Source organism: Eptatretus burgeri, chromosome 3, assembly GCF_056783735.1.
Source record: "Eptatretus burgeri isolate ZD-2024b chromosome 3, Ebu_testis_v1, whole genome shotgun sequence".
NCBI classification, from domain to species: domain Eukaryota; kingdom Metazoa; phylum Chordata; class Myxini; order Myxiniformes; family Myxinidae; genus Eptatretus; species Eptatretus burgeri.
In genome coordinates, this window is record NC_140963.1 from 110,664,268 (window position 1) to 110,687,059 (window position 22,792).

The 22,792-nt window shown below is 44.8% G+C and overlaps 3 protein-coding genes across 7 annotated transcripts in view; 1 reads left to right on the top strand and 2 right to left on the bottom strand.

Annotated features, from left to right (window-relative positions):
* The window catches only part of LOC147030709 (general transcription factor IIH subunit 4-like), a 74,218-nt gene extending 72,232 nt beyond the window's left edge, over window positions 1-1,986 (bottom strand). The window contains exons 1-2 of the transcript XR_015056491.1: window positions 1,320-1,986; window positions 143-256 (exon numbers count right to left, since the gene is read on the bottom strand). The gene's annotated coding sequence lies outside the window, so the exon portion shown is untranslated. The remainder of the gene's footprint in view (window positions 1-142; window positions 257-1,319) is intronic.
* LOC147030713 (serine/threonine-protein kinase par-1-like) overlaps window positions 1-22,792 on the top strand; it is a 185,800-nt gene that overhangs the window by 20,746 nt on the left and 142,262 nt on the right. The window lies entirely within an intron of this gene.
* Window positions 3,557-22,736, bottom strand: LOC147030714 (rho guanine nucleotide exchange factor 11-like). Of its 4 annotated transcripts, XM_085875043.1 has the most exons (15): window positions 22,692-22,736; window positions 22,439-22,579; window positions 22,134-22,212; window positions 21,844-21,966; window positions 20,037-20,154; window positions 19,454-19,554; window positions 18,576-18,653; window positions 17,121-17,196; window positions 16,739-16,906; window positions 16,477-16,564; window positions 12,294-12,444; window positions 9,860-9,952; window positions 6,466-6,708; window positions 5,210-5,417; window positions 3,557-3,728 (listed from the first exon to the last, which is right to left on the bottom strand). In XM_085875043.1, exons 4-11 carry the CDS (start codon window positions 21,910-21,912, stop codon window positions 12,378-12,380), a joined length of 765 nt encoding a protein of 254 aa, XP_085731169.1. In that variant the 5' UTR covers window positions 21,913-21,966; window positions 22,134-22,212; window positions 22,439-22,579; window positions 22,692-22,736; the 3' UTR covers window positions 3,557-3,728; window positions 5,210-5,417; window positions 6,466-6,708; window positions 9,860-9,952; window positions 12,294-12,377. The 4 variants fall into 4 exon arrangements, with proteins under 4 accessions (XP_085731169.1, XP_085731170.1, XP_085731171.1 ...); XM_085875044.1 differs by lacking the exon at window positions 9,860-9,952; XM_085875045.1 differs by lacking the exon at window positions 6,466-6,708.

Below are 22,792 nucleotides of genomic sequence, written 5' to 3' on the forward strand. Positions count from 1 at the left end.
CTCCTCCATAACTCCAAAACCATGAAACTGAGCAGCTCAAAACTTTACATGTGTCCTGAGGGAACTCTGAGGGAGTACATGATTGAAAACTGGGTATTTTGGTAAATTTCAACAACCCTTTTCAAGATAATTAACGGCTTACCTTCATGAAGGCTTCTCCTTGGTCAACCCAACTTCATCTTGCAGGGGTCTTTTAATTTGGCCTCCTCAAAAAGCCTTGCCTTGGAATCAGGGTCCACTCTCACGGTGTTTTCTTCTGTCAATTTGTGAAGACAAACTTTGAACATTAGGTTGTCGTGATTGATACTTGGTGCTGATGTACACGAAAAATGGGAAAATGATGATGATACCTGATTTAATAGGCGATGATGCATGTTTGAAAATATTGTCAACTCGCAAATACAATGTGTCGCTTCGCTGACTGGGATATTGGGGGTGGAGGGGAGAAGAGACAGGAGGGACAGAGAGGAGTGAGGGAAGGCAGAGAGTATGGAGAGAAGGGAGGGGAAACTAGAAGGGGGTGAGGAAGGGGGGAAGAGTGAGGAAAATGCAGGGGGGGGAGGTTGGGAGAGCGATGCCTCACTAAACATGCTATACACTGTGGGAGAGAGGGGTATGAGACAGAGAGAGAGACAGAGACAGAGACAGAGACAGAGACAGAGACAGAGACAGAGACAGAGACAGAGACAGAGACAGAGACAGAGACAGACAGAGACAGAGAGAGACAGAGACAGAGACAGAGACAGAGACAGAGACAGAGACAGAGACAGAGACAGAGACAGAGAGACAGAGAGAGACAGAGAGACAGAGAGACAGAGAGACAGAGAGACAGAGAGACAGAGAGAGAGAGAGAGAGAGAGAGAGAGAGAGAGAGAGAGAGAGAGAGAGAGAGAGATTTGAGAATATGTTATGCTTCAGGCCTAAGTCACATTTGCTCTTCGGCGAGGATACGGTGGCCATACCCCCCCCCCCTGCTGAATTGACAGAAACGTGCGGCGGCCGCAGATTTTCTGCGATGGCCTCAGGGTGGCCCTACGCCGTTTGGCTATCTTTTACAGGGAGTAGGGATCGCCGTGGAATTATAACGCGGAGTTATAAATTTTTTCATTTCTACGTTGGCCGTAGCAATTCGACATGCCGTGGTTGTGACGTCGTTGTGTTCCACGTCGACCGTACATAGGGCGTACGGTGGGCTTGCATTATTTGTGCGGCCGCCGTAGCCTCTTATCAATGAAAAATGAATTTTGCCCGAAAACCGAATACATTTTAAAAAACCGAACACAACGAAGCGTTCATGTTTGTTCACGCGTCTCCCCCACCTGTTCGAGCCGCGTCTTCGCGCTTTGTTCATTCAGATCATCGGTGGAAGGAAGTCCTCGTGAAAGGAAGTCCTCGTGAAAGGAAGTCCTCGTGAAAGGAAGTCCTCGTGAAAGGAAGTCCTCGTGAAAGGAAGTCCTCGTGAAAGCATCTCTCGTGTGTCGATCGGTACTTTACCTCGTGTTTTCACCTTGATTTGTGCTGTTTTTTTTTTTTACTCATCTTGTGTTTTAATTAATAACAAAAAAGCAATCCGATCACGTGGTGTGACGGACTGTCGGGCAAGGATTTAATTTCACAGAAAAACCGGTTGAAATTTGGAATATCCATGATTACCTCAGCCCGATGCGTTTGATGAAAGTGATTGTGGTTCTGGGGGCATCATGCTTGATGAGCTGCCCTGGGGGCATCGCTCGCAGAGTGCGCGAGCAATCGGAACCCAGGCTGGAGCTCGAGCCTGTGTGGACCTTTGGATTGGTGATTGTACCAGTTTACATACAATACACCGACACCGAAGGTCATTTACTCATCTTATTTTACCTTAAACATGGGGAATTTCAGTTGAAAGTGTCTTGAAATTGGGGTTTCTTGGGGTCCAGGAACAGATTAATTCACTCCATTATTTCTTATTGGGAAAATAGTTTGGGAATCGAACTTTTTGCAATCCGAACAGCCTCCTGGAACGAATTCAATTCGGATCTGGCCGGACGTTCGCCTTAGGGTCCCCCTGCGGTCGCCTTGCGGGCACCTTGAGGCTACCTTGCGTCTGCCTTGAAAATTCTATAGCCGCTGCAGGGACGCTCTGAGGTCACCGTGCGACATCAAATCAAAGACCACACGGCACCCCCACGTTTTCGGTCTCCATAATTTCTAAATACGCCGTGCGGCTCCCCGAAAAATAAAAACATATGTGACTGCTACATTGTGTGACCGTGGAAATACTGCGGCCGCTGTATAATTGCTAGTGGCCGTAGATTTTTGAGACCCCACGGCCGCCGTGGCAAATGTAACTTTGGCCTAAACAATCATGAGTCCTTAGTCTGTGTGTTCTTCTACATCCACAAGGTCTATGACTCAGTCTGGAAAGAAGGCTTCCTGTACAAGATACACAGACTCGGCATCAATGGCAGAATGTTCTGGTGAATCCGTGATTTCCTATCGAATCAAACTTTCCAAGTGAGAGTTGGTCAAGCCCTTTCTTCTGTGTTTCCCATGGTCAATGGTATCCCCCAGGGTAGCTGTCTTCGTCCCACCCTTTTTAACATCATGATGGATGATGCTGCCTCCTCTTTAGTGTCCCGCAGCAGGATATCTCCATTTGCGGATGATGTTGCTATGTGGGCCCGGAGCAGAAGCCTTCAGTTTACGGCCAAAAAACGCCAGGGGAGGTTTGCAGGATTGAGCAGTGGGCCCAAAAATGGGGCTTCTCGATTTCTGGGCCCAAGTACAAGTTCTTTATTTTCTCTCGTAAAAGGAAGGTCAAGGACTTATCAATAAAAATTGATGGCAATTCTATTAAAGCTTCCCCTGATGTTTCCTTTCGAGGAGTTACTTTCGATAAGGGCCTTATCTGGAGACCCCATCCTAAAACACTTGGCGCCAGCTGTGCCAAAGGCCTTAACCTTCCACAAAGTCTTGCAGGTACATCTTGGGGAGCTCATCAGGGAAGTCTCCTCCAAAATAAAACCCTCTTCCGCTCCCAATAGGATTACGGCAGTCAGGCCTTTTGGGTCATGTGCAAAACCAACCGCAAAAAGCTGGAAACCATTCAAGCCAAAGTGTACGGTTGTGTCTGGGTGCTTTTAAAAGCACGCCAATCTGTGCCCTGCTCGCGGAGGCTGGCGAGTTCAAGTTGATGTGTCGGTTGATGGAGTTTTCACAGGAGTACCATGCCTCGATAATCTCACGGTTCACCTTCAATGATGCTGCGTCAAGGATAGCTGCCTGATCGCATAAGAACGTGTGTGTGTGTGTGTGTGTGTGTGTGTGTGTGTGTGTGTGTGTGTGTCTGTGTGTGTGTCTGTGTGTGTGTCTGTGTGTGTGTCTGTGTCTGTGTCTGTGTCTGTGTCTGTGTCTGTGTCTGTGTCTGTGTCTGTGTGTGTGTGTGTGTGTGTGTGTGTGTGTGTGTGTGTGTGTGTGTGTGTGTGTGTGTGTGTGTGTGTGTGTGTGTGTGTGTGTGTGTGTGTGTGATGTCCACCTGTACATGCAGTGTGACATGCAAAGAATAAAACATTTGCAATTGTGATTTAATGTACTTCTTTATTTCAGTCAGCACGTAACAAAGCGAGCACACAAGCATTCTTCAAATGTCAACTCCATGTTGGAGCTTCCATGAAGACCTTTGGAAAACTCGATAGGCTCTGGTTGATTCAACCATAATCTTCTTGCAGTTCTTCTTCAAGCCGCATAATCTGTGGCCAAAGCAACAAATCCACAATTAATCTTTTCACTTCACAAAACTGTGCAATGCACAAAAAACAAAAACGTTTTACAAACTGATTTTCGAATCGTTAATGGAAGTCAACACAAGAATTCTCAAGAGAGATGTCACAAAACTTCTGTTAAACCAACCAGGCTACAATAACTCAGGTACAACTTTCCATTAAAACCACAAAAATTTCAAAAGCACAAAAAGTCTCAAGTTAAGGTCTCTGGTATTCCATACCACAGAAAAGCCACAGCGAATAATTATGGAGAAGTCGGCAGATGCTTGTCACCTTCCCAACTCATCCACCTACTTTTATCATAATTTTTCCACATCATTTTGAAACATCATGTTATTTATCATTTTTGATCCTGTCTCTCAATGGTGAAGAATAACTTGAGAAATTTTCGTATCCACATCTCCATCTTCACCAAAATCGAACCAATTCGTCCTTGTCACACACCCAACCTATCGACCAAGTTTCATCCAAATCTATCAATAATGTTTTGAGATATCCGAGTCACAGACAGACAAACAGGTGCAGAAGTGATTTTTATTGAATATATCTGTTTGGCCCTTTCAGTAACGAAATAAAACATTAAAGAATTGTAAGCAGTTGAAATAAATGAAGCCCACATAATTCTTTGTCTGAGCCGTGAAGCGAGAGGCCTGAAGTATGTCTTGTGTGCACGTGCACAGCTTACAACATGATATTTATCTTTACTGCTTACTTGCTAAAAGTTACTCCCTCTTAAACTTCACTTTTGCAAGAGACTACAAAGTCTTTTGTTCTCAAATGCTCCAGCGGCAATATTTGACATTGAAATGTTTTACTCTTTTGAAATGACAATGAAATGTGAGGGAGGCAGAAAGCACGAGCATTGTAAAGTTCCATTTCTAAAAGTCAGTTGTGCGTGGAGTCAGGCCAGCTGTGCAGTCAGCCAATGGGTGAAGGACACAGCTTGACAAATTAGGTGTGCTGGCCTTTGGCCATATTATATGTCACGAGATATGTGTTAACCAATGAGATTGCATAGAAATGAAAAAGCCAGAAAAGTGATCTTTAAATGCTCAGGTGATTGATGAAAATACCCTGAGGACAATCACCAGATCGATGTGGGTTGTGTGCCAAATTTGATGGTTAGCGGTCCAGCAGTCCTTGCAAAAAACGTGGACAGATAGAAATCCGATGAATCTTATTTATTAGATTCCTCCATCCTCCCTCATCTGCCTTTCCCCAAAACCCCAAGTCCTCTGTTTTGAAGGCTTATGACTGGACTTTTTATTAAAATTCCACTTTAGTGCTATTATTAGAACAAAACTAATCGTGGAATTCTTACTCATTACAGTCACAAGTTTGTCATTGCAATTCTGCCTGAATTCCTTGATGTGCAAAAAAAAAAACCAACAGACCATCAACAGAAACGAAAATCGAAATATGAAAAACAATCCAAACAGTGTACTTGCCTTCACAAGCCGGTGTCGTGATGAAAACTTGGACACTTCATTAATGACAGACAATGCTTCGCACAATAAAGTTTTTCCACATGTGCAAGACAATGTTGAAGTGATGAATGAATGGAACAAGTGTTTTTTTATTCATGGCGTGGATCATCCGTTTCGTTTCATGACGTTTCATGACGTGGATCATCCAATGTCAACTTCGTCAGAGGCACTGAGGAAAAAAATTCATAAAATACTGTTGTGACAATACACAGGAGGGAATGCACAATTTCTAATCAACAGCATTTGGTTGCAAGCTGCTCATTTGTTGTTAGACAATTAAATAAATACAATTTGGCAACATTATGCCTGTGTCATATCCACATCCCAAAATAAAACCAAATTGAAACTAGAAGGGCACTTGGTGGAGCGCATACCTCCGCCATGTAATGCCTGATCCACGAGAACATATCGGGCCCAACACATTTTTGAAATATCGTGCTATATATCGTTTTTGGCCACATCTCGCAATGGTGAAGAATCACTTTATAAATTAAATAACTCTCGTATCCAGATACAGATTTTCACCAAAATCAAATCGATTAGTCATGGTCACACACCCAACTTTTCCACCAAGTTTAATCTGAATCCATACACAACTTTGAGATATCATGCTATCTATCATTTTTAGCCCTATCCCTCAATGGTGAAGCATCATTTTGAAAAATTATCGGATCCAGATCTTCACCACCAAAATTTAATCAATTCTTCCTCGTCACAAATCCAGTGTGCCCATCAAGTTTTGTCTGAATCCATCAACCTTTTGCGATATCGTACAATATATCATTTTTGGCCTTCTCTCTCACTGGTGAAGAATCACTCTGAAAATTTGAGTCGTTGGATCCGGATCTTCACCAAAATCTATCCAGTTCGTCCTTGTCACACACCCAACCTGCCCACCAAATTTCATGTGGACCCGTAAACAACTTTTTGAGATATCGCTCGGTTGTTCCGGCAAATGGCTGCTTTCTGGCGTTGAACAGCGCACAGAACATTGCATCATAAGCCAGGCCTGTGTTAATTGGGCGATGCATCTCGTTCAATGGTGAGGGGAGAATGAGCGCGATAATTGACGGTTGGAGGTCACGTGCAGCGATGCACCAATCGGCAAGCAGGATTTGGCTAAAGTCTGCTTGAGGCTCCACCCACACTGGTCACCCATAAAACAGATGGAAGGACCACCTTCCTAATGGTTGGTGACAGCTCTGATAGCTCCTTACGGTTGGAGACAGCTCTTGACAGTTGGTTACAGCTCCTGACGGTTGATTACAGCTCCTGACGGTTGGTGACAGCTCCACAAGCTCCTGACGGTTGGTGACAGCTCCACAAGCTCCTGACGGTTGGTGACAGCTCCTGACGGTTGGTGAAGCTCTTGAGGGTTGGTCACAGCTTTTGAGGGTTGGTTACAGCTCCAGACAGTTGGTTGAATGAACATTTGATTGATTTGAATTCATCCATTTCATCTACAAGGAAATAAAAAGTTATTCAGTTTATGTATTTTTTTAAGTAATAAATTCCTTGTTGACGTTTCAACCTGTCCGTGATTGTCATTTCCTTCCATTGATCCAGCATCGTCCAAACTTCGACAGACTGGGAGGTAATTCCCAAAATAATTAACCTGTCATCGTCAGCATGCACAAGTGGTAAACGCTCAGCTGCATTACTTAAGATCCAATCAAGATAAGATTTGTGCATCGCCGAGGGCGCGTTCCCGGTCAGGAGGCCACGTGACCTCAAATTAAATGGAAAATGAGACGGTGGACACTGGAACTCATGGTTAACTGATAAGCATTCATGGTTGTTAAGCAATCCGCAACACCACAAAGTTTACTGTGAGCGGTGGCCCTAGGTCCGGTTCTTCTGAGGAGAAACGATGATTAACCCCCTCAAATTACATTCGGTACCCATGACCATAACAATATACACATATATATGTATATATATATATATATATATATATATATATATATATATATATGTATATATATAAATTATATATATATATATATATATATGTAGGTACATGTATAGACGTATACATATATATATATATATGTATATATATATATATATATATATATATATATATATATATATATATATATATATATATATATATATATATATATATATATATATATATATATATATATATATATATATATATATATATATACACATATATGTACATATATATATACATATATATTGTTACGGCTGTGGAAATTCGCATTACACCTTAAAGGGCCCTCAGGTGAGATATCTCCAGAGGTACATGTGTAGTTAGCCCAAACCCGTTGTATAGAGGGAATTTATGTGATCCATCTGGGCTGCGACGCTTTGAGTTAGCCATTTCTCTGTTCTGTCTTTAATTTCAAACAAACAGCATCTCAACAACCACGCCATCCCCACCACAGCGCCAACCACACTACAACGACGCCACCTCCACCACCTACGCTACCACATCATCGCTTCTACAACGATTCGCAAACACCACCACCTTCGCCTTTACCTTCACAACTTCATCCCACATCATCGCTTCTACGGCCATTCCCAAACACCACCAGTCAACACCAAACGTCGTGTTCCCGGAGCCGTTCGGCCATGGAGGCTGAACGCGTCGATCCGCGGATCAGGAATGCTTCACACCCACTTCTCCTCCGTCCAATGGGCAAGCGCGAGGCGGCTTGGCCCCGCCTCCAGGCGGTGTAGGTGAATTCCGTCCATGTCCGACTATGCAAATTTTAGGATCAGGGAGGTTCACGCCCATTTTTGCCCGACCAATGGCTGACCGGGGGCGGTGTGGCCCTGCCTCCAATCGCGTCCTGATCCGGGAATTTGCATATCGGCGCCTCCTGAGAGCTATAAAATGATGAGCGCAAGGCGACTCGTGAGGAGAGAGTGGAACTGGGAGGAGAGTGTGGAACTGGGGAGTTGGTTGTGAGAGAAGCGAGAGGCGTGGAGCGTGGAGCGTTGAGCGGTGGGAAGCGGAGTTGAGAGTTGAGCTGGAAGAAGGGGAATGCGCACGGTGGAGCTGCAGGCGGCGGGTCAGAGCAAGGGAGCTCAGGTCTGAGGCAAGGAGGACGGCGGTCGGCGACGAGGTTGCGGTGTGGGGGATCGCTCGTCTCGTCGCGGGACCCAAGCCAGCCAGCCACTCCCGTCCCCCAGGGCATCAACAATTTCCCTTCCCCCGCGCTGAGATAGTGCAAAGGGGGCCCCGTTGCTCCCCCACCCCAAACGTGGTGCCAACGAGCATGCCAGGGGCACGGAGTCGGGGTACAGCAGCGCGGACACTTTGCGGCTAGCCCGTCAACGCATCACGAGGATGCGGGTAAGACCTCCCCGGTCTCGCAGACCTGGCCGCTCCTCGAGGTCCCGTACACATTTGGCCTACGGGCCAGTCTGCCTCCTTGTCTGTGAGGGTGGCTTCCTTCTTTTGCTTTTGTGTAAATGTGTGTTGGCGCCGTCTGTGAAGTAAAACTGTGTAAGTGTTGCCGTGTGTACGCGTATAGTCGGTTTTAACTGCTTTTCTTACATTTGCTTTTTGTGCATTTTTGTATGGCTGTATATACGTGCTTTCCATGTGTCGTGTCATAAAATGCTTGTTTGTTGAACTGTGCCCGTTTCGCTTCTTCTTTTCTCTATTGAATCTCCATCCTGCTTCACGTAAGGGGTTCGTAGTGGGTGCAACATCCCGGTAATTAATCGGAACCGTCAAGGCAGACGATAACACCACTCGGTTATCACTGTAGCACGGAACGGACCACTTCAGCGGTTCGTGTCCAGAGTCGGCCTGTGGCGTGGTACGATCGCCCGGTCGACCATTCACGCAGGTACTTAGGTAGATCGAATTGGGCGAGCAACCCTATCCTGCGCGGGTGGGCAATTGGCACGATCGTGGTGAGGTTAAACCCCCACCCGTGACTAGCTCCCGGCGTTGTTCCGAGAGGGTCACGACGAAATTGTCCGTCTGGTGGGCGACGTGTCGCGATTCGAGTTACGTGGTCGTTCACACGCCGGCGGGCGCGAATTTGCAACAATATATATATATATATATATATATATATATATATATATATATATATATATATATATATATATATATATATATATATATATATATATATATATCCCTCTGTTGTAAGAGGCGACCAGGGTTGCGTCAGGAAGGGCATCCGGCGTAAAACATGTGCCAAATCACTATGCGGATCATATGGATGATCCGCTGTGGCGACCCCTATCCGGAGCAGCCGAAAGAAGAAGAAGAAGATATATATATATATATATATATATATATATATATATATATATACATATATATACATATACATATATATATATATATATATATATATATATATATATATATATATATATATATATATATATTGTTGCAGACCCGGGGTCGGGGGTGTTCCCACAAGACTCTCCGGAATCGCAGGCCATCACAAAAGAATAACTGTGAATTGGTGGGTCGTGAATCGACCACAAATGCCAATAAGTCGACCACATGACTTGTATTGGGCTCCTCCGTCTAATTAATACCGTTTACCTTAATCTAATTACTGGAGAACACACCCTCAGTACACACTTGCTCAAACCGGATCATCTTACCAGATCAGATTCAGTCGAGCGGAACTGCCCAGCATGTACCGGCAAGGAAACAGATCGTTGGGGAATAACAGCGAAGCTCGGGTGCAGGCCATGCTGGACCAATGAAAGAAAACAGGAAAACGAGCTGGGAACATTTCTCTATAACACATGTATTTACAATCGAGCGAGGAAAAGTATGTGGCACAGAGAATGGGGTTTATTTTTTATGTACAGCAGGGGATAGCAAGGAATTTGTGGGGTGTGGCAAAAGGCAACTTTTAAAAGACAGAGCAAGATTATCCCGACTATCTTCTACAATATTACTTCATCTTGGACAGGCGCCATCAAACACACACACACACACACACACACACACACACACACACACACACACACACACACACACACACACACACACACACACACACACACACACACACACACACACACACACACAGAGTGAGAGAGCAAAGATCGAAAGAGAAGGGTGAGGTTGAGCACCCTCCAAATACCTGGCATGGTCGGCTGACCAACGTGGACCATGACGCTTCGGGAGGGGTCGTTGGAAAGATATTGGTGTGTCCAGTGTGGGAGTGAGGAGGTGCGATGTAGGCGACATTAGTGTTACGGTGTCGTGCCAGAGGAAAATGGGATTGCGAGTCAGTAATGTTCTTCTTTGTGCATCCACAGAAGACAGGATAGAGGGGTGGACAGAGAGAGCAGAACAGATGTATGAGGAGAAAGATCCCGAACCTAACCGTTTAACAGTCTGTATGTGAAGCATGAACCTCTTTGGGATGCTCTGCCTGAGCGTTCCCACCTTGTGATATGGCGCATTATATCCTGCTTATTTATTCGCCGGGGCTCAAGGCAACGTGCGCTCCGCACTGGTTCGTCTGGCTGCGCAGGGGTGGTGGGACTTCGACAGCAAGGCAGGGAGTGTCAAAGGATGGCAGTCACCTCGGATCAGGTTCTCGAGGAAGAAGAAGCTCTCCAAGAAGAAGCGCATTCTGGACGGCAATCGGACACAAATAATGTTCTGAAGAAGAGGCTCGAATGACTCCACGCTACCCTTTTTATAAGCCCTAGGTGAAGGGTGGGGTGAGGAACGGAAAGCGACGCACTGTGGGCCAAATCCTGCACTTCTGTTGGGCCACAGCGGCCCTAGCCATGCCCTGCTTGGCTCTGGGACCAGAAACCGGCTCAGATGCCTCCCAGCACCGGCATGGCTCGAAGCCCATGACTGATCATGGGGCATGCTCCCCAAGCCGGCATCCCGGCCCTGAATGTGCACCAAGTGCAGTCTGAATGTCGGATGACAGCGGGCTTTCTTTGCCACCCATGGGCTCCTTCACGAGTCAAAATGCACACCCGGGATCCGAACCAAACTCTCGGATCACCCTTCTGATTCACACTCAGGACCCGAACCCCTCCTCATTGCTCTCGGTCTTGCCGTGGCGTGACGACTGGATGAGGGCTGTATCAATTCCGGATGCTCACCCGGGACGTTTCCGGTGAGACGCGGTGGAGCTATTGGCGTCTCTTGCATTGTTGAGCATCGCGCGGCACCATGCACACTCTGACGCATGGTGCTCCTCAAAATAGAGTGGTGAATTGTGGTGATGCAGAGGTATGAGGGAGAGTGGGAATATTTTTCCCATGTGCGGGAGGCGTTTGTGGTCAAAGTGGTGAGATTTGGTGAGTGAGTTGTGGAGTTAGGTGCGGTGCCAGTTGGGAATTGGCATGCAGATTTAAATTAAATAATGGCACGCGAATTCTCGTGTGTGGGTTATTTAGTGTGCAGCAGGGATGGGGATGATCCGAGCCACGGAAGGCATCGCGGCGTGCTTTTTAACAATTTCCCATTGAATGGCGTGTGTGCATGTATGCTTGTCATGTACTATGGCAAAAAGGAAAGGGTTGGAGTGCAGGTAAGAGTATGAATCAGAGATCACTGTTTGTAGGGCACCATTGCCTTGAGGCATGCCGTTTTGCATACAACAACAACAACAACAACAACAACAACAACAACAACAACAATATATGTGCATAAATACATGGTCTCGGCTCATGGAAGAAACCGCTTAACCTCACTATGTCAAACTTTAAACATATCATCCGATACCCAGGGTGCACACAGTGTGAAAATGATGAAGACATGGGTCATGTGGTGTGGCAGTATACAATTAAATCTTGAGATGTATATCGAGGATGTGAATTGATCACATGGGGCAAGCATGGCCTCAATCTAAGCTGTGTTGACAGGTATTGCTGGCCACAGCACTGCTCAATTTACAATACAACCAACCGATGAACAACTTCCATTTTGTCCGAAGCTGTGAAGAAAATTCAAAGGTAAATGTGACCGCAGCAAGAAACGGAGTGGTTCACTGGAAACGGGGGTAGAAAAAGGTGCAATGATAGAATGTGAGGGGAGTGAAGCTGTGGGCAATACCTGGAAGTGACATTTTCAGTTTGAAAACATGATCCTCATGACTTTTTTTTCATTGTGATGCAGACATGGTGGGCCCTGCAACTTCTAGAAGTGGTCGGAGCAGCCATGTAGCTTTTGCTTCTTGCAAGCTTCCTCCAGGAAGTGCATCCAGCTGCAAACACAAAAAATGGATCTTCCCAAAAAACAGAAGTCGATTCTGTGCTCATTGAAATCTTTTACCTTTTTAAATTGTCTGAACCTAATGTAGACCAAATGAGTTGGGCCATCGATGAATATTCAACAACAATTGGATCAGAAAACACATATTTCTGTGAAAATTATTGGTTGAATTTATTTGAAAACTCTTTGATTTCCTCTCCATTTCATGTTTTAACTGAAAATTAACCGATGAAAATAAACCCTCTGAGATTTTCATTTCTTTATGAGAAGCAAAGATTAAGTATTATAAGTGGGAGGTGGATACTTGTGATAAATGTATTTTAAACAAAGATAAACTCGTAAAACGTCCGAGAAAAATCATCTTTTTTATCATTATATATTGTTTCGGTTGTGGGGTCGATGGAAGAATTTAATGGAGAATTTAGGATTTAATTGGGTTTTTTGGTCCGTGGACGTGTGGGAGACATGTCAATGTAATTAAGTAGGGAAACTGTGAGCTTCAGTGTCAAGTGTCACCACACGGGGGGGGGGGGTGTCGTGTTTTCTTTTTATATACAATGTCGAAGCTCGAAGGAGAACGAACACACAATGCACAACAATTGGGACAGGAGGCAAGAGGGGCAGGAGAGGGAAGGACAAACAGTGGGGAACAGAGACATTCGGAGATCTGTGGAAGGGAGAGAGATGGGGAGGGGAACATGGGGTAGACAAGATGGACACCACAGAGACTTTCAGGAAGGAAGGCACAGAATTTGAAGGTGGCGGGTTTCGGGTGGATTAATGGGGGTGGAAAAGATTGTGGTTTTGGATGCTGGAAAAGAAGAGGTGGGGGTGAACAGCTGTTTTGAAGACCTTGAGGGAAGAATGGGATTGAAAGTGTGTGGGAGTTTATTCCAAAGGCGGGGAAAAAGAGGAATGAAAGAGTGAAGGTGAGCAGTGATTTGCGATTTTGGTAGTTCTACCAGAACTTGAGCGCCCGGCGGAAATATGGTGGGGGGGGGTGGAACCTATCACAGACAGAGTGCGGGGTGGAGTGAGACCGGAGAGGTGACGGTAGAAGACAGAAAGACCACCAACCTGCCTGTGGTGAGAGAGTGAGACTCAGACTCAGAGAGAGGCCCAAAGACTCAGCCTCACCATGGGAGATACCAATGATCCAAATGCGTTGGTTGTCACAGCGTGAAGCCGAGAAAGGTGGGGTTAATGGGAAGGTGTTAATTAGCTAGGGTTTAAGAATAAGCTTCCCCAGTATATAGTTGTCCTCCTGTGACCTTTCCTGATATTTTTTATGACCAAAACCATGATGGGAAACAAGCAAACGTGCCGAGCAGGCAGAAGCCCCACCTCCCAGGGTGATGGCACGCAAACTCACGCCCCCGAGGCTGATGATTGATGGGCGTGATGTCAGAAGCTCGCCAAGCAGGCAGAAGCCTTGCCTTCCCGGGTTTCGTGCGAGCAAGCCATGCCCCGGAGACGAAGGATGATTCGGTGTGACGTCGAAAAAGTGGGGTTGGTTGCACATTGAAGGAGAGTGGAGTTCAGGTTAAGCGCACGCACGAGGCAGAGTTGAGTTGAGGGAAGGAACACAAAAAAAAGAAGTTCAAAATGGATGGAGTTAGGAGATGGCCTGTACGAACAGGGCTTTAAGGCTGCCTTTCCCTCGACGCACAAAGAGTGGGGCACGGTTCTTGTCCTCGTGTTGAGGCGATCTGGCTCCCATGGTGAAGCAAGATGCTGGCCTTTGGCTCTTGGTTGAGTTGTGAAAAACGGACCACGATCCTCGTGTTTGTCAAGTTGAGGTCGGTGACGACGATCGATGCATGAAGTAGCTGCACTGGGTCTCTGAGCCTTGGTGTTGAGTGCCACTCGTGGATTGATTGACATACGTTTGTCCTGCTGCGAGAGAAGCGACTTGGCGCCATTTTGCGCGCGTGTGCACGTGCTGGTGGAAGCGCCTCAATTCCAAATTCCACAAAGACAGCTGTGGGCCAAGCTCGCGACAAGAATAAAGGAAGGGTTTACGTTTTATTTTGCTCTCCTTTGTATTTAAGTCCAGGTGAAGAGGTGCCTCAACTTTAGGATTTATTTACTTCACGTTATTATCATTACCTTTTGAATTGTTGTCCTTTGTAAATATTTGCCTATTTTCTTTAAATGTGCTCATTTTGACAAACTGTATCCATGTATTTTTTGTGGGGTTCGAGTATAATCCACCCCCCCTCCCCCACCCCCCGTGCTGTGGTCCTCTGCCCCTCCGCCATTGCGCCCTTTTCCGGCATGCACGCATTCATGTCCGAGTTTCAGCTGTGGGCCTCCAAGGGAGAAGTTCAGCCATCCGGGGGCTGTTAACCGCCCGTCACCACAAAATTGGGTCGGGGGTTAAACCTGAACCGGCCACCCACGCGACAAGATATTGTTGTGGATTTCAGAATCGGATCCAAGTAATGCACACAACATCCGGGTACTCAGACAGATATTTCCATAAATGCAGGTTCAGAATCGACCCATCCCCTTGTCTGGTGGGATTCTCACTCTTTGATGCGTTGCAGAAGGGTAGAGAACAGATTTCATTTCTTTCTTATGGGATAACCTTTTCCTCTTTACGACACGTTCATGACGTATGATTTTACATCAGTTTTAATTTTCTGCATGAGCAATATTCAGCGTTCGTGCATGCGATAGATTACCGTCGGCCCAATGGAGACTCATTCTATTCTCTTTCCGTCAAAACACATTGGCTTGGAAATCGACGACTTGTTTACACATTTTATTTGGGTTATCATTTTAACACTGGACTCACAGGACATGTGAGTCATTAAACACCTCACGGGCTTTTCCTGAACACTTTATTCTGACTCAAACATGGCTGTGGTCTCGGATCATTTACCTCAGGCATCCACATTTTTCCATCGGGATCGACACCCAGTTCAGCAGCTCTGTGGACACTAACTGGCTGTTGTTCGTGTCCTGCTGAAAAGAGAGGTGATGGTTGCCCATTTACGTTTCATTGTTCCAGCAAATGGCTGCTAGCTGGCATTCGTCCAGCGCCCCAAGAATGGTGTCGTAAGCCAGGCCTGTGTTAATCGGTCGACCGTGCCAGGTATTGAGAGGCCGTTAATTCTCATCTACTCTCCTTCTCTCTGGCTAACAAATCTTCTGTGTGTGTGTGTGTGCGTGCGTGCGTGCGTGTGTGTGTGTGTGTGTGTGTGTGTGTGTGTGTGTGTGTGTGTGTGTGTATGTGATGGCACCTGTCATGGCATAAGTTAAGATTGTAGAAGATATCACGGGATAAGTCTGTTCTGTGTCTGCTTTTGTAAATTGCTTGCCTTTTGTCGTTCCCTACGAATTCCTTGCTATCCCTGCTGTACATAATAACAAAACCCATTTACTGTGCCACATACCTTTCCTCGCATGATTGTAAATAAATGCTTTGGATATAAATGTTCCCAGCTCGTTTCTGTCTTTTCCTTCAATGGTCCAGCATGGTCCGTATCCCAGCAGAACTGGGATGTTGTCCCCCAACAATTTGTTTTTCTCACCGGTACATCCTTGGCAGGTATGCTCGACTGCATCTGATCCGGTAAGGTGATCCGGTTTGAACAAGGCGTACCGAGTATTTACCGTGTCCATATTACCGTATTAATTACCGTGTCCAGCGGTAATTAGATCAAGTGACCATTTAATGTAACCGGTTCCATTAGACGGAGGACCCTCAGTCACGTGATTTGGTTATTGGCGTTCACGGTCAGCTTGCGACCCACCGCGTCACGGTGTTATCCGTGTGTGAAGGCCTGCAATTCCGGAGAATCTGGTGGGAACCCGAGGTATCGTCCCACCCCCCCCCCCCCTTTCGTGGTCTTCTCGCCTGACTCCGGGTCCGCAACAATATATTTTGTGAATTCAACTTTTTGCGATGTTTTCTCAAAAGGATGGCAAATATGATAACAAACACCCAAACACACATTCAATCTTTTCCAAGAAATATCTCCACAAGAACGAGAAAGAAAACATTGTGTGCACTCACGTGTCCTTATTCTTTGTGCTGGCAGCGATGAGTTCATGAATTTGTGGCCCCAATGGGGATGTTGTGATAACAAAGAATGCCCTTGCATCTGTGGCAAGAAAATTGGACAATCAAATGAAACTATTTGCATGATAGAGCAACGAGATTCAAATTAGTCTCGACAGAGAACTCAATGCATTTGTGAATCAGGAGAGAGGGTGAAGGGAATCATGAAATATGACGTGACGAGACAGAAAACTGTGGTAAGAAAGGTGACACAGACCACTTGCGACAGGCCTGATCAGCACCGAGTCGAGCTTGATGACTGGGCTGAACGTCTGCTTGGCATCCTTTGCACTGGCAAATCTGTTGCTGTCACAGCGAAGCAAAAGCCGTTCCTTGTGTTTCTGCATCAGCACCAAAATGTCTTCGAGCAGCAAAACGTGCAGTTCTGGGAACAAACGATTGTATCATGCAAGTGCAGGCAATCTTTCTGAGAAAGAAGGAGAATGCATGAGGCTCTATAGTGTAGAAATGGCTTCACCCTTGTTTCTTCGGTGTGCGATTGAGTCTTCAACACCCGTGCAAACAGACTGAATCAACTTTACTCAGGGTGCTGTGAAATTAAAGTTTTCTTTCCGTGACCAAGTGAGTCCTCAACTCACCAAAGGTCGTCTTCTTGTTCACCTTCCACAAAAGCTGCCCCTCATGGATCATATTCCGCTGTGTCAGGTCAAGGTTCTGGAGATGAGAGATCAATGACCCATCGTTATAAAGCACACACACACACAAAGGATGAATGGATGTTTTATACCGACTGCGGAGTCACAGAAGACCAAGACTTCAATGAAGTATAGGAATTAAGGAAGCATATCAAACGCAGCGGTCATTTCAAAACTCGAGAATGATTTGAGGTTAATAAACCTTCTGTGGGTGAGAGACAAAAATCTCCAGCTGGACCGACCCCAGATGGAGTCTCAAGAAATCAGCAGGAATTGACCCAAGGGATGCAACAATGCCATCCTCAAAACAAAGGGGTGTTTGACATCCGCACCCTTTTAGCTCATTCTACCGCTGACGGGACCTTTACCCTGGACACGGAAGCAAGCCAGGAAGGATTGAGTGCAGTTTTGTCTCCAGCAAAGGGGCAGGGGTGGGGGCGGGGAGAGGCGTCGAAAGAGTGTTGGCATATGACAGTTTGGCCATGAGTAGACCAGAGCAAAATTATTGGGTTACTCGCAATGAGTCATTGGCAATGCGATTTGCCAGAAATGTTTGGTTATAACGGACAATTCCTCCCTTTAATGGCTGTGACGGTTCAAGGAACCCAACGATCAGATTGCAAGGTGGTTGTATTGCAGCCGTGTAATGTAATTGTGGCCCGTAGAGCCAGGAAGGCTCATGGGAATGCCGATGCACTCTGTCTGCACCCCTGCCTGAAAAAAAACCTGTAAATTCTGCATGAGGCATGAGGACAGGGACCAGTTTGGGGATTCCTCCCACTGTATCTTACTCCATTCAGCTTGGGTTTTCCATAAAACCCTGGGAGAGGATTTTGGAACTTTGGCATGGAGCACGGCCTCACAGAGGATTCCATGCTGGTGCCGGTGTACAAATGTGTTCGAGTAGAAAAGATCCAATGCGGAGGAGGTCCCCTCCTTGGAGCGTGAACAAAGTCGCATTTGGCTCAGTGGAAAACCCTGGAATTTAAAGATCACATCTTGTATCGCAAGTGGGTCAACATTGACTTTGAGGAAATTCCTGGCTGGTAATAATCCCAGACCAATTTAAAATCAAAATTTTATAACAATTGCATGGTGCCTGCCCCGGTGGACATTTGTGTAAGACCAAAGATAACATCTTGAGTCTGCTGAAAGTTATATTGGGTTAACATGGGGATTGGGGTGCGATATACAGGACTGTCGTTGAGCTTGCAACTCTTGCACTGTTTTAAAGAGACCGACATAGAGGATTGGGGTCTTACAAGCGTCATCCAAATCTGATCTTCTAAGGATCAAAGAAGTACAAAAAAAAACATGTTCATATGCCAGTGCAGAATTACACCAAGATCTCTCAAACACAAAAATAGATTTTGTAAATGGAAAGTACAGCTTGGATACCTTGAACTCCAAGTCCAATGGATGACTTGAGCGCTGAAGGACTGACAGGTCCAGCTTTTTCTGGTAGTTCTCCAGTTTCTGATGATAATAGTGAGAGGTAAGAGGGTTATTTGGGCAACAATATTTAAGTGAGAAACAAACAAGAATGAGCTGTATATTCAAAGTACACTGCCACCATGCCAAATAAATAAATAACAATCCTCCAGCGCGTGACATCGCCGGTGCGCCTTCTGCTCACGGCGATGATGCCTTGCAGCACATGCAGTCAGAATTGGGAGGGAGTGGTGTCCAATAATTGAATAATTAAAATAAATAAATAACAATCATATAATTTCTTAATCAATTGGTTATTAGCATACCTAAACCACCACCATTTCATCCAAATCTGTAACTTTTTGAAAATTAAGTAATTAATCGAAAAATTAATCAATAAATTGATTTATCAATAAATCAAAAATACCCTTTAAAGTCAACTCACTTGTTCACTGTCATGTCCAAATATCAGCTTCCGAGCTCAAAAGGTGCCCGAGATATTGCCAGGATGAGAAACAAAATAAATAAGTTATTAATAAATCGATAATAATTAAGTATTAATCAAATAATTGATTCATCAAAAAATAAAAATAGCGTTTTTGCCAAAACACATCTTCACTTTTGTCTCCAAATTTCAGCTTCCAAGCTCAAAGGATGGCTGAAATATCGCCCAGACAAACAAACCAAACAAGAAAACAGAATAAAAACCGAGTCCTGCCTGCCTTCGGCACCTGTCGATGACGTCATGCATCGACGAGATATGGAATTGGGCAGGAACAGTGTACCACAAGAAAATGCCAAACAAGATTTAACAGGTGCTTCAAGAAAGAAAAAAAATGGTCCACCTGAATGTATTCCCGTTTCCGCACTGCTTCGTTTATGTGAAAGAGGATGTCGCGAGAACACTTCACAGCCTGCTGCAACTTATCCTTGTCTGGATGACAAACTGCAACAGATTTCAGAATATTGCTCACTTGACCAAAATGACCCTTGCATCAAAAGCCCAACAAACCCACGTTCATCTCAGGAGAAGGGAATGCCTGCATCAGTATTTTTAATCTCCACATCAACACCAGTACGAGGAAGTTCAAAAGCCAATCATCCCTCTCATCCAAGAAGATGAGAGTGACAAATTCAAACTTGATCATCAAAGCTATTTGCAACTGTGAACACAAGCATAAAGTTTTCCTTTCAGTTTGCAAACCTCTTTACAGTATGTATGGCACAAATAATTGGACTGCAGAGCGTAGAGCATTCTCAGACCTCCAGCCTTTTCGGCTTGGTCTAAAACTGGCAAAGCTCGTTGGTATTTATCCAGATAGTTAAAATCAGCGAACAACATGACTGGTGTCAGATTATAAAATGTGAACTTTTCTATTATCCCACGAACCAATTAAAATAGCTAAAAACGTTCAATAATATACATACCTGCCGTGTACTTGAGCACATTTTCAAGAAGAAGTGGGTACTTTGTGAGACGTTGCATCTCCATCAGCATAAAGTCTTGGAATTGCAGACGTCGGCATTTTGGGCTGCTCAGAGCTTCCTGTCGTCACCGTGAGAATTTCAGGGTTGGATATAGTACTTAGGTATAAAAAAAAAGAAATAAATTCCATTGCTCGTTGAAGTGTCAGGTAGTTCCCAGTGATTTTGGCCAAAACAACGCAGAACTCAAGAAAATGACCAAATATCAAGAAATGAAAAATGAAATGAAAAGATCCTGGAATCTGAAGAGCGTCAAAATTGAACCAGTGATCAATGGAGCAACAGAAATGACGAAGAAAAAACTTACAGAAATCTTAAAAGACATTTTCTCTGTGACAAGATAATAACAGAGAAAAGCAGAATCATGTAGAACTGCAGAAAATATTGTGATGGATTTCAGAATCGTATCCGATGCACACCTCATCAAAGCGAAACACTCATGCACACCTCATCCAGGTCCTCAGACAGTTATTTCCATAAATGCATGTTCAGAATAGACCCATTCCCTTGTCTAGCTGGATTTTAACTCTTTGATGCATTGGAGAAGGGTAAATAATAGGTTCCCTTTCTTTCTTCTGGGATAACCTTTTACTCTTTACTGCTGGTTCTACTCGGTACCTGGCTCTTGCGTACCAGATTCTTGGCGTCCCTGGTTCCTGGAGGTGACTACGTGACGTCGATTGGTGTTTGGGCCTATTTGCGGGTGGGTGCATGGCGAGGTAGGGTGCTGGCGCTGACCCAGGCACGCATACACATTTGGGGTCATTTTATTGGACTCACGACGACTTCTGTCTTGGTTAGCCGAGACTGGATTTCTTTTCCTCCTGAATGATCTGCTGGGTACGGATGTCTTGTGTTTAATTGTTAAGCGAGGCATAGTGACAAGCATCTGCTCTTTGTCCATTTTTCTACAACTACTTGTTGAATTCTTTATTCGTTTGAGATTATTTTGAATGATTTGAATTCATCCATTTACATCACAAGGAGATAGAAAGTTCTTCAGTTTATTTATTTTTCTCAATAATAAATTCCTTGATGACGTTTCAACGTGTCTGTGCTGGTTTCTGTCTGTGTGTTTCAACCAACCTGTCATTTCCTTGCATTGATCCTGCATTGTCCAAACATAGATAGACTGGGAGGTAATTCCCAAACAAATTACCTTGTCAAAGTCGGTGTGCACCAGCAGTCAACGCTCGGCCGCCTTCCTGAAGATCTAACCAAGACAAGATTGGTGCATCGCCAAGGGCGCGTTCCCCGGTCAGGAGGCCACGTGACCTCTTGTTAAATGGCAAATTAGACAGTGGACACTGGAACTCATGGTTAACTTATTGGCTTTTGTGGTTGTTAAGCAACCCACCATACTCGAAAGTTAATTGTGAGTGGTGGCCCCAGCTCTGGTTCTTCCGAGGAGAAACAAGGACTAACCCTCTCATAAACACTCGGAACTCATGGCTGTAAGAAATATATATACATATATATATATATATATATATATATATATATATATATATATATATATATATATATATATATATATATATATATATATATATATATATATATATATATATATATATATATATATACATACATTATCTACCTTTGAAAAGGTTTTGTTCTTGTTCTCAAATGTTTGAGGACATCATCATTTCCCCAAATAAATTATGCACTCTCTTAAGTCCTTTTGCAGAAACACAAAATGGCCCTTTACTGTACAGTACATCGATTGCCAGTGCGATGCGTTACTTACAGCCATGAGCTGCTGGAAGTGAGACTCCTTCTGCTTGGCATGAGCCATCTCCACAGCCATCGACTGCATGCTGCAGAACTCACATGCTTCCTTGGTCAGCGCTTGCCCTTGTTCGCCAGAAAACTGCGCATAACAACGGACGAGTAAATCATGCACATGATTGCCTATGTTTGGGTGATCATCAGTCATGTGCATCAATGGCCATTGTGTCGAAAGTATAGTAGTGAGTGGGTGCACACAGGGGAGCGAATATTAGAAAATTATTTGTGAGAAACAAACAACCTGCTTACATAATATAGTACGAGATTCCCAATCTCATAAACCACGTCGTTTTTTCACTCATCTTCTTCATGGACTCGTTAAAAGTTTCTGCACCGAGGGGGGCAGGGGGATACATGAAAAATAAATACATGCGTGTAAACACCAGTGCTTGTTTCAAAAACATGTTCAGGACCTTCATAGAGTTGTTCCACAAAGCAATTTCAACTTCAACAAAACTGCATTTTGAACTTTAACTTGAACTCAATTCTTGGCCAAAACGACTGATACCACTAAAATAAAGTATGAGATGACTCTTGGTCAAGCAGTGATTCACCGTGTATGGGAACAATCTGGTCGATATTCAGGAAGATATTCTGCAATTCCCTGGGGGTGAGTACAGGCTGCAGGTGAGTACGGAACACATCCTGCAGAATCTTGAGGTTCTGTACATGCTTGTCCTCAGTTTGAAATAGTTCTGCAAGAGTGCAAGGTTCCTGTCCTCAATACAAGATGCAGAAACTCAAACATATGCATGTCAACGAAAGCACAATAAAACTTGGAAAACTGTCCAGAAGCGAAACAACCACCTTCGATCACTTTCTGCCGGTTCATCTCACGAGGAGTACATTTTTGAGCAATTCCTCTTTGGCAGAGTCTTGCCAATTTGGAGCCTCGAGCCCCTGCCCCG